General features: G+C 38.5%; 1 protein-coding gene across 4 annotated transcripts in view; it reads right to left on the minus strand.

The window, feature by feature from the left end:
- ARHGEF7 (Rho guanine nucleotide exchange factor 7) overlaps nucleotides 1-12,641 on the minus strand; it is a gene marked incomplete at its 5' end in the record, with an annotated part of 110,040 nt that overhangs the window by 25,097 nt on the left and 72,302 nt on the right. For all 4 annotated transcript variants that reach the window (XM_084302978.1, XM_084302981.1, XM_084302980.1 and 1 more), the window contains 6 exons: nucleotides 366-505; nucleotides 1,904-1,982; nucleotides 5,358-5,444; nucleotides 7,305-7,451; nucleotides 8,682-8,741; nucleotides 9,634-9,772. In XM_084302978.1, the coding sequence (XP_084159104.1) occupies nucleotides 366-505; nucleotides 1,904-1,982; nucleotides 5,358-5,444; nucleotides 7,305-7,451; nucleotides 8,682-8,741; nucleotides 9,634-9,772 (652 nt within the window). The remainder of the gene's footprint in view (nucleotides 1-365; nucleotides 506-1,903; nucleotides 1,983-5,357; nucleotides 5,445-7,304; nucleotides 7,452-8,681; nucleotides 8,742-9,633; nucleotides 9,773-12,641) is intronic.

Consider the following 12,641-nt stretch of genomic DNA (forward strand, 5'->3'; position numbering starts at 1 on the left):
GAGTCTGAAAAAAACTACTTCAGGAAATTATTTTTCCACAGACCCACGCACATTGCCAGTTAAAACCTACCGTCCTAAGGACACTTAAAAGATGACGTGATTACTTGGTCATTATAAAAAGTAACTATAACAGATCTTCTTTTATCCTATTAAACTATTACACCAAGAGCTAAGCATTTATTCTGTTCATGCAATTAAAAACATAAGACTTTGACCCCTTAAACTACAGTTATAACCCTTATGACTAGAACTAACCATTAGTGACGAGAACCGAATGTTAAAGAAAATGCTTTACAAGGTCGTATATTTGCCAGATATCCTAATTCTATCTACACTGCTTATTCATTTCACAAGTCATTTCTTACTGTGTGAGATGGCACAGAATGAGGTTTAATGGTGGGATTCCCAACAGTTGTGACTTTGGTTTGCTTCTGCAGATGATCCACCCACTCATGCAAGTCTTGTTGGTTGTTACATGACACTAGTATCCTTTCAATCATATTTCCTAGGTGACAGAAAAAAAAAAAAAGACATGGGAAACCAAAGAAGAACACGGTCTGTCTGACCTGATAATAAATATACACATTTCTTAAAACATTATAACCCCAAAGTACCAAGAAAAAAAATTACTCAAGGTTTTCAGAACCACAGCATCTTACTTTTTCATGTCATAGCATTTCCTCTGTGCATTTGTTCCTCCACAAAGCAGAGGAATTCTACCTTTCTTCCCCACTTAGGATAACACAAACACAACATTTATGATAATAAATAGAGGTAGGTGATAGGTTCATCCTGAGATCCAGAGGTACAATCTAGTAGCCTTATGCTTCTCCGTATTCCCAAGGAAAGCCAACATAGAACCTACAATGTCATTCTTTAGTCTGCAAGCTATAGTATTGGACAAGTGGTAAAATACCATTCAGAAAAGGTAGAAAGTCAGTCTGAATCTATTATTAAAACTGAGGTAAGTCACTTGGGAAAGCAGCAGGATGATTAACCCAGGATTACTTTAATTTCTACAGTTAGCTCCATTTTAACCCATCAAATTCCTTATCTGAGATCAGCTTCGGAGCTATTATCTCAGAAGAACAAGCAACATCAACTGCTTTTTCCCTTCTACCTGCCACCTGAGAGCCTCAAAATTACTTTATTGAAATGCAACCTGCTTGGGGGCAGAATGGATCCAAGAAAAAAATGAAGGTATAAACCTCCATCGTGTAGATCCTTCTCCCAGTGTGTCTTCCTAGGATTCTGACATCAGGAACTGTTCTTCAAAATTAAGTTACATGCTGAAACAAACTACTTTCCAGAGAGTAAATACCTAAAGAAAGCACAGCTGCAAGCACAATTAGCAGAGCTACTACCAGTCTCTCAGTAAAGAGACTGATTGTTTACTTCTAAAGGAAAGCTCTTGATTAAAGCTCTTCTGGACTGTCTGAAATTTCCTTTCTTCCAGAGAGTAGCACAGCCCAAATTGCTTCACCAATAAAGGACCTTTTCCAAGGCTAGTGCCTTAATTAAAAGGCAGAAATCTAGGGATGAACCCCATACAAAGGCAGTTTGTTAACTGCTTAACGCTAGCAGTAAAAAGCAATTTTCACGTGAGGCTCTGTGTAGATGCCTTACCAAATCTGTAAAATCACAAGATGGCTGAGGAGACTGGAAGGGACCTCTAGAGGTCACCTTGTCCAACATCCCTACTCAAGAAGGCCACCCACAGCTGGTTGCCCAAGACCACATCAAGACAGCTCTTAAGTCTCTTAAATATCTCCAAGCATAGAAGCTCCACAACCTCTGGGAAACCTGTGATAAATGCTCAGTCATCCTCAGAATGAAAAACGTTTAGACAAAACATCTGATATTGAAACATTAAATAGCAAATAGAAGTATTTCCAGACAATACCTGATATTTCAAATGCATTTTTATGGTTTTCACTGTCTTCTAGCTTTGTGATAGTCATTCCGGTCATTGGCAGTTTTCCCTGAGAAAAAAAAACACACAAATTAAATCCAAAACACACAAAACCATTACCAAGTAAAGAATATGTAATTTCGAACTCTGAATGAACTCGTGCACATAAAATACATTGCTAAACATGCATACACAACACACTGATGGGTTTAAAATATTTTAAAATCCAAGCAGACACCTTGCAATGCAAGTTTTAATGCCCAACTTCTACAAACGAGATCTGTGATTTTAATGAGACTATTTGATATCTGGGCAGCCTACAAATCCATGTGAACATAAGAGTGGTTACTCATCATAGCCTCAAGTTCTGGGAACTGAGATGTTCAGGGTCATCCATGTTACATGATTGGAGGCAATGACGACTGATCTTAAATCACATTTGTTTGCAAACTGATTGATTAGCTCTCAAAACAAGGTTTGTGGTATGTTTAGAAAGGAGGATTTCATTAAGCAAATCCTTCAATTCTACTGAAGACTTATATCTGACATCCCTGCCACTACTAAATTTACTCTCAAATATTTGGGGAAAAAGAACAAAAGCAGTAAAAACACCTTCAAAGTTTCTGAAGTTTCAGAAAAACATTAGTTTTGCAGAAGAAAACCTAATCTCATTTTAAGCCCAAGCAGTCTGGAAAAAAAAAAGTCAGTTTAGGATAACTTTTTGTCCATTTCGAACCACAGAAGAACAGATAAGATGTAATATTGCCAGGATGAAAGGCTTTACCAAAAATGCAACTTTTATTAAAGTTCTTTTAAGACAGATCCTGTATTCTTCTGCACAGAAACACTATTCAGCACATGCTGGCAGAAGTGCAAATCCTATGTACTCAGGAATTTTGGCTCCAATGGAGGGGATTTTATTTTATTTTATTTAAATGACTACCGGATGGACAAAGGCTTCTTGTAAGCCGAACTAAAACTACTTAGTATTCTGTATGCACAGAGTATGCTGAAGCCCAAGATGCCAAAAATAAAGTTTCCTTGCAACAGTTTCTCTGATGAAGGGAACATGGTAGCATTGTGTCTTACAATGCAGCCTAAAATTCTGTTTTTCTGATTCGTAAATAACAGAGCACACAGCCACGCTGTATGTGAGGTGCAGGAAATGCTGACATAGGTGCAAAGGGAACACAGGGACACACCAGGCAAAAGATTGGTGATGGAGAACAAAGATCACCTGAGCCACTTGGAGACAAAAAGTACAAAGTCAGCAAAACACAGAAAATTGAAACAAACTCAGGAACCACTGACATTCCCCTTCTTTCAAGAAACAATTGTGAAAATTGTGAAGTTCCCATGTAAAATATAGTTTGTACCCTTCACAACTACAACTCTGGCTAAATGTACTCCCCCCTAGTCCATTACAGTACGTGGTAAATAGCAGCACTATGAACTCGAATGCCTGAAGCCTGCTGATAACTTGAATATTCAGACATACATGGAGGATGTACTGCAGTATGAAGCAGCTGCAGCTTATACCTAAACTGCAAGGATCAGGAAATGCTCCTTTCTCCCTGTTTGTAGACATGCACCAGTCAGGAAAAGAGACATGTAAAGATGCTGCTTTCAAGGACATCTTTTCTCTTGGAATGACCGAGGGAGCTGCATCACCATCTGCCCACATCCCACTTCAGAGGCAAGAACCTCAAAACAAAGATCCAGACAGCACGTGCTATGTATTCCCAACACAGCTCGAAGCCACAGTCTCAGACATAAAAAGTAATGAAATAATTCTGCCTTGCTGTGAAAACGTAGACATTAGGATTTGAGAAGTTCATAGCGTCAGGAAAATCACATTAGAACTTACAAAGAAATCAATAATTTTGTATTGAACAGGGGGTTGGGCAGTAAACACTAAGAAAGCGCTGTGAACATGCTGAACAGAACCTGAAGACAAGTGCACAGAAAACTGCTTATTTATTGAACAGTGACATCCACCTGAGGGACAAGATGGGTGAGAGAAGGAAGAAAGTATATGCAGTTTAAAAGCAGGAGAGCAGAATTAAGCCTGACAGATTCATTGCTTAATTTTGTATTGTTTGTTAACGCACTAAACTTCCACTCAGTTGCCTTTGTACTAGAAGCACCTTCCGTCATCAGGAATTATGGCTGTGACACTTGGGATCTGGCACTCACCTGCCTTTCCTAGTATCTTTTTCCATCCACATCAGGATAAAGTACCAGCTAAAAGTTATTAAGAGCAGCACAAAGATAACAGAAGCTTGATAATGTATTTGACCTACATGTCTTACATAAATCTGGCTACTATCATGACTCCGAACATGAATTTGAGTCACACAGTTTGTGACTGGATGTAGCCAACTGCGTAAGAACCCTGAATTATAAACCTTTAGCATTCCTTTGTGGCAGATGAATCACTACTTGAGAGAAAGGAACAGAATGCTTGAAAGAATGGTTTACATAAATACTTAAAGCAGGTGGGATCTCGGGCCACCTTTTAGAATTTTTGTTTTGTTTTCCCTTGCTTTTGGTTGTTTTACTGTGATGTCGGAATCACCCAGCCAGACTTGAATGTTTACAAAAATTTCAGAAACTCGTGGAGTAAGCACTGGCTCTAACTTCACATCCTAGGAGGTCTTTGGAACTACAGTTAGAATGCAAGAGAGCAAGTAGTCAGCTAGAAAACACGCTACAGTGCTTAAAGGCCATCTACCAGGAACAAGTAGTGGATTTGTGAAGTGAAATATCTGGTGGTGCTGAAGGCCCAAAGGTCACAGCATATGTGTTTCAGGTGTTAGCACATTGGGCTAGCTCTAGGTTGGTGCCATGGACTAAGTGGCAATGAGTACTTGAAGCAGATCAAGTGTACTATTTGGAGCATGCCTTCCAGTTCAGCTTCATCCAGTGGAAATCCAGTTGGTAAGCCCTGAGTTCACTCCGACACTGTGACTCAAGAGGCAGTAAAGAGGAAAAACTAGAAGACTCATGTCAGAAGTGCTCTGCTGATTCACAGACGCACCTAAAGAACTAGATGGTAACTCAGCCTAACTCGCACCACTGAGAGTCTAAGAGTCCTGTGTAGTTTTGGTAAGATTGAAGCAGCAGTCAGATCGCTAATGAGCCTGCACAACAGAATCCTTTTCATATGTAGCTCTAAGAAGCTATTAATTTTTCCTCTCATTAGCTAATACCGAGAAGGACAGAGGTGAAAAAATGTCTTGCTGACGGTCACAGAAGTCGCCAGCTGCAAAAAAGTCAAATCCAAGCTTCTAGGCTTCATAAAACAGAAAAACAGTTCCTACTGCAGAAATTACCTTTTTCCTTTGTAAACACAGAATTTTAATAATCCTTCCACGTTTTCTATGAAACATTTGGGAAAAAACACTCCCAGCATTTATACACATATGTACATATATTACTTTACCTGATAGATAAACCCACTCATTCTCGGGCTGGCAGACAACATAAGCAAGATGTTAGGGAAGAGAAGAAGATACCTTTCATTCTTTTCCTTTAAAAAAAAAAAAAAATGAAAATGAAAAAGTAAATACAACATCACAAGCTCCCTCCCCACTTTTTATATTAGATATTATTAAAAACTATCAACAATGTTACAACTCTATAGTTATTCCACAAGCATTCATCTCTAGCAAAATTAAGCCTTCATAAATGTAAAAGGAGTTTGGATTATTTAGTTTTCTATTTCAAAATTTCTAGTAATACATGCCTATAACTCCTTCCTGGAGAGTAGAGCCTTATTTTTTAAAAAGAAATTTTAAGGCCAGTATTTCACCCAGACGGTGTTTCGGTGACTTTAGCAAAGCCAAAATCACATACTGGATATATTTGTTAATATAGCATGGATGGATGCTGTTACTGTAATGTCAAGACTTAGTGTCTCTTAAATTGGAGACATCACATTTTTCTGTAATGTCAGATTATGTTCCAAATTAGCAAAAGATTATGAAAGAAAAGTAATAATGCTCATATTCAATAAAAATATTGTTTTGTTCTGTTTTTAGTATTCTGGTTTCACTTATGAGGTTGTCTTTAGTTTTTTGTTTTGAGAAGTACTTCTCTGGTAAGAGGAGAAAATTTACTCAATCAGCTGGTATAGATGAACACCTAAAGAAAGGAGCATTTACATATTAAGCTTTTTTTTAATGACAAAACAAATATATCCATTCTCAAAGTCACTATCTCAATTCCGAACATCTTTGCAATACAATACAGGTCCTTACCAAGTTTGAATGTTTCTATTAGTTTTTCAGGAGGTCTTTACAAATGTCTACATCATTTAGAAAAGACACTAAAATGACTGTTTTAGCAAAATTAAACTGTTAGATACCTAGTCAAAAAGTAATCTCGTAATATATGTGGAAGCTACTAGAAGTCTATTATATTTGACTTTTTAATCAGAATGAAAGATCGTGGTGGCTTTTAATTTATTTTTAAGACAAGAGGCAACTGCAGAAGATGCACTATGAATTCTACTAAATCTTACTTGAAGTTTAAATAAACACCTAACAATTAGAAAAAAAATTAACAGGTGATGAATTTTAAAGTACTCAGTTGCAAAAACATTTTTCTCTTTCCTCATATGCATTGAAATCTTTGCTCTACAGAAGGAAATCGAATGAGGTTGCAATTCAAAAACCCCCAACAACTTCAAAGTTGATTATACAGGAGAACAGCCTACAGTAAAAACACGCTAGTAATCTGTATACATTTCTCTTTTGTTAACACTTGCTTTAAAAATCTTTTAGAATGTTAACTCTAGTAGGATTTTTTTTCTTTAAAAATCACCCATACTTTGCAATGTCACCTTTGTCTTTTTTCACATCTCCTCTTAGTCCATTTCTCCAAAACCATTGATTTTTCAAACCTGTATTTCAAAAATGTACTGCCTCTGCAAAGTTCCCAAAACACTAAGGGCAAAATTGACCTCAGGCACCTTACAGTATGACTCTTATTTAAATGTTATAATCGTTTGTGAAATGATCCTGTAATATAACTACATATGGAAAAACTTGCTTAATTATGCACTTCAAAAACAGACCTAAAAACATGGTAAGATCATTTTTCAAGTGTTATATTAGCCACGTTTCAGTAAGTTTTACAGATGAGACCATCCATCTTCAAGTGTTTTTTTTTCCCTATTTTATAATAAAAGCCTTAAAGAAGTGGGAAGAGATGCTATTCTAGATTAGTATCTCAAAACATTATTTCTGCTACAAAATTTATATTATGTTGTGCTACATGATTTTGTGTGCGTGTGTGTGTGTATATATATATATATATGTATAATTATGTATAATTATGATTACAATAGGGAAAGACAGACTGACAGTAAAGATGAGAACTGCCTTACCTCACTTCCAGCACACTGAATCATGACCTGGGACATGTAAATTACATTGCCAAGTGTTTTAATATCTTCTCCCTCCCAACAGCGGATTGCTTCTGTTAATATTTGTAGTTCAAGTTCTTTCCGTTTCCGTACTTCTTGACATTGTGCCTAGCAAACATAGGCAAAAATATCATCTCTATCAACTCCATCAATATGGTTAAGGGTAGAAATAGCACTACAGTTGTATTTACTGTTTTCACTGTAGCAAACAGAAGACAGTAGCCAATTTGAGGCATTTTCATTTAGATGACCATTACCAGTATTTCTTATAAAACTAGTTTTGCTATCTTCCCTGTTACTTTTCTTTTCAATACACTGACTTCAATTACAAATTTATAGTTTGAGAAAACTATAGTTGAGAAATCCCATTCCTCAAATTTCCCTTTTCTTTACATTTCATGTTTTTGTTCTTTTAAGACAAACAGCTTGGCTAGAGCAGAAAACAGTAACACAGCTGTCCTACGTACAGATCACTACATGCAAAGCATACTCTTATTCAGTAAAAACTGCCATGTCATTTGTGCAAACACCGTCTAACCACGTGCTCCTATTTTTATTCCATTTCTTGCCAACCTGCCCTACTAGCTGTAATCATCTCACTTCAGTTTTTCAGGATTATTGTCTCTCATTTGTGAAGTACTCAACTGAATGGGGAAACCCCAAACCTCGTCTGAACACAGGTAACAATAAATTCCTGCTTTAAAATGTAAAAAACACCAGGTTACCAGCAGCATGCACTTCCAGCAGGAAACACAAAATGTTAAGTTTATTGTCACTTTGAATATATTAAACATATGCCCGCTGCAGTTGCACTTTTTTTTTTTTTAAGTTAAGAAAAAAAGACAGCCCATTTGTTCAAATCAGGCTTATCCCCTTGATTATTACTGAAAGTTCCTATCTTTAGGAGTTTATCTTGTGCTTCCCTTTTCATCCTTCCTCCCTCAACTCTACCACTACTCTACTAAAACAAATGCACTACAGAATTTATTTTTTTTTTTTTTAAATATAGTCAAGCATTGTGGCCCTTCTTTAGGTCACTAGTCATGTGTGTGCTCACAGAAAGGAAAATAAAGCACAAGTGAGAGGGCAGACTGAGAATTGCAGAATGCTTGCAAGGCTCTTCTGTCAATAGTCTATTTGCTGTAACTCCCCCACAGCTTGCAATCCTTAGCTCTGCCCGTAAACTGCATTGATTGCCAGGGCTCAAAAGAAGTTTCACAAAAATTTCTTATACCAAAGTGTACAAAAAAGCTTCACATTTTAAAAGCAATGGATAGAGATGAAATTAGAGAACACTATACTGAAAAATACACGTTATCTGTTTTTCATCACTCTTACAGAAAGATTTTTGAAGGCAGTCATGGATTTTTGAATATCTGGACGATCCGGATGATAATCCTAAAAGCAAGGGAAAAAGAACAGAATAAAAGATTTAGTTCTAGTAAAAATAATAACAAAGTATTTAGAGGCTTAACTAAATACAAATAATCCTATAAAATAAAAGCTTTTAGATCTCTCTTTTCACAGCCGTCTTACTCTTATATCAAAAACTGGTTGTCTGTCTTGTAAAAAAGAAAAAGTAAAATGCCATTTACAACTTTGCTATTTATGCCTAAAATAGAGACAAGAAAATTTTACAGGAACTATTGGTCAAAAAATTGCTTTCCAACTTGAAATCCTAATAGGAAAGCATTCATTTTAGAGGGTTTTATTTGGCATGTTACCTTTCTTTGTCACAAAAAACACATTCCTTCCATATTAGTATGTCTCGTCACTGACTGACAAACCATGTGACACAACGAAGACCCATATGCCTTCTATTTCTCTCCCTCCTTCACACCCCACAAATCTAACCTATAAAATGCAAATGCAGAAACAGTAACTCCTCAAACACCTTCCCCCATGGGAAAGATCATTTTAGGACAGTGTGCAGTAGAAGTCAAGGTGAAGTGTCCAACAGGTTGAGGTCCTAAGATGGGAAGCAGCACTCCTACAAGATAAAGTAGCCTCAAGTTGTGTGCAGGAGATGAACTCAACATCGAGTCAACCAAAGTCCGTGCAAGGCTGTTCTAGGAGTGAAGGTTAGCTTCTCTGGCTAGCTTTACCGTAAACATTTAGCTTTTGCAGGAAGTGTACTGCACCATCTTAAACTATTGCAGCCTGTATTTCAGGAGGCTGAAGGAAGAGGAAACAAAGGTAATTTTGGGTCCCGTCATGTTTGACATGTACCTTTAAAATAATTGTTGTCAAATCATCATTAAGCTGGAACATAAATGCTGATAAGATATACCTCCATGTGCCTTTCAAGTTCTTTGAGTAACGTGGGGTATTTATCCAGACGCATAAAAGGTTTGCTGAGGCCTGTGGTCAGTACAAGGATCCCAGGGCTGTTGGCACCTTTCATCTCCATGAATTCTCCTAGCTCCTCACTGTGCACACAAGATATTTAAGCAAATTAACATCAAATTATCGAGACAATTAGAATTGTGTTAGATTCGTCACTTCAGGCTTCCACCTGCAATGAATTCTGCCAGTAAAACAAAAAGGCCAAATAAATTTATCAAATAAATCAAATCAAAATTAAGCACAACATAAGTGCTGACATCAGTTTGCTCCTGTATTTTGTTTAATCTAGAAAGACATTTGTTGGGATTTGTTGGGATAATGGGTCCACCATTAATCCAGGGAACAGAAATGGAATTGCATCCACACTCTAGGCAACTGATGATCAGAGACAGCTCCTAAATGCTACCCCATTCAAGCAAAAGTTACAGAATCAAGCCTTTGCACAATGTTTTATTACTTACCTCTTTATTCTAGTAAAAAGACATCTGACCTTAGAGGTGGCTTAAAAAGGTAATTCCCAGGAGTAAACTAGAGAACAGCTCTGCATTCAGTCAGGTGGGCACTGCTGTTTTTAAGGTGGCAAGCACTAACGCGAAGGCACAGAGTGTTTCAAAACCTTCTTCCTCCCACACTTAGGCACTTAACGACCTTGTATCACGCATCCCAGGAGTTACTGACTGACTAACCAGCAGCCACACAAATGGCAGACCACAGCAGAAGTAACTGGTGCGCAGTCTATCCTCACAGGAGCCAGGGTTTCACAGAGGGTATAATTATACAACACGCTTGTTTTGACAACAAAGTTGGTGTAAGAAACCCACACGCTCCAAGTATCATGAACTGCTACATCCCTTACCCACAGCTTCTCATACTTGGATCACGTCCAGGAATGCTGCACAGCCCTTCAGCTTGCCCCATGAACTCCATTAAAAGGCAGCAGAACACCGTAGGAATTTATGCTGACTTTGCTATCAAGGAAACTTACAATATCTACATTCTCAGCTTCCTTAAAAAACAAAGATTTCAGAAAAGTAAGGTCCAGGATGAGATTTAAGAGTTTAAATGGCCAGGAATAAAATCAGCCTCCTCTTTAGGGAAATGAAGCCCAGCAGCACCTAGGCTTATTTCCAGGCTTTAAAATGCACATGTTGCAGAAGTACATGTGATCCTGAAGACAAAGTATAAATAAAGAAAAATCAGAAAGCCACTTACTAAAATCTTTTTTGCATTCAACCTATGCCATCGTAGACATCTGCAGATGAGGTTATTCACGGTTTGAGCAATTGTTATTTTCTCATGCGACACACAAATTCCATGTTAAGTTACGCCAAAAATCTTTACTTTCAGCTGATTAACAGCAGTATGTCCCCAAAAGCCACGACTTACAATATTTTTCACTTCCCTGGTTGTTGACACATTCTCATTTTTCAAAGGCAGCTTCTGCCAGACACTAGATTTGGTATTTTCAGGAATAGTAAAACATCAAAAACCAAGAAAGGAGGAATACTTACTTGTATATTATGGCCCCATTAACAAAAATCTAAACCTAGGTAACATTTTGGAAAGAGCAAGTACCTCCAAACTTTGGAAATAGTGTCATATTTTACATGCAGAAGTGAAAGCAAATTTGATCTGTAAAAAGAACGCTGCTATTAACTTCAACAAATGTGTTCTGGTGTGTATCAGTGAGGTGTGCTACATAAAACCACAAATTAAGGCAAAAGAGACCCTGCCTGTCCACCCACTCTATCCCTTCTGATTTCAGGGTAACTTACAGTTTATTACTGCCATTTGCCCAGACAGATGAAGAAAGCAAGCCAAGGACACGAACTGAGTCTTTCCCACCTCACGCAAGCACTTCACCCATCGGCCCACCCAGATGTTTCTCCTCCTGGTTTCCCCAGGTTCACAGAACAGAAGACACTTCTCCATGCAGATAACGTCAATTTTTTACTTATCTTCACATTAGCTAGGTAGTTTAATTAGATCCAATACTGCTTCTGTACTGCTAGGGAGGGCATAACCTTAACACCACCTCTTCCACAGCATTTCACGCTAGGCCCAGGCCCTTCTCAGAGCACATGCGTGCTTCTGCTGTTCTGGACCAGCAGTGTGAAGGAAGCAGATAGGAAGGAGTTTCCCCAACACCTGCTTTGCATCACGAAGACGCAGAAGGAAGGGTTTGACACACTGGTGAACATCACAGCTCCAGGAGGCGGACCTCCCTTCCCCACCCCTCTCAGGCAGCCTCTATCAGCAACTCCAGGCCTCCCAAAACCAGCCCGTGACATGGTCAGCTTTTAGCCAAAACTGAAACTCATTGAAAAACCTCCTACAGTAAATTATGTGGAAAATCATTATAAAGCAACACAGATAAGCCTGAGTACTTTCCTGGCTTTGGGTTTGATTTAAGAAGAAAAGCTGCCCACTGAATATCTAGATCCACAAGACTTATTTGCCTTAAGCTTTCTTATGAACAGTCTGCATAAAAATCGCATCCATTTCACAAAATGACGACTGATTCTGGTGGCACCTTCGTGAACTAAGGCTTTCTGCTCACACTTAGGTTGGTTTACAGTGTTACCAGCTAGTTGTTCATCCAGGATTTCGACTAATTTGGGCCCCTCACTACAAGAAGGGCATCGAGGCCCTGGAGCATGTCCAGAGCAGGGCTACGAAGCTGGTGAGAGGCCTGGAGCACGAGGCCTGTGAGGGGTGGCTGAGGGAACTGGGGGTGTTTGGTCTGGAAAGGAGGAGGCTGAGGGAAGAGCTTATTGCTCTCTGCAGCTACCTGAAAGGAAAATGTAGGGAGCTGGGGTTGGCCTCTTCTCACAGGAAACTAGTGACAGGACCAGAGGGAATGGCCTCAGGTTGTGCCAGGGGAGGGGTGCAGCTCAGGGGATCTGCTCAGGGGATGTGGCTGTTTCCAGCAGGGTTTAACAAAGCTCAGAT

The sequence above is a fragment of the Netta rufina genome, assembly GCF_964035555.1.
Source record: "Netta rufina genome assembly, chromosome: 1".
In the NCBI taxonomy this organism is placed as follows: domain Eukaryota; kingdom Metazoa; phylum Chordata; class Aves; order Anseriformes; family Anatidae; genus Netta; species Netta rufina.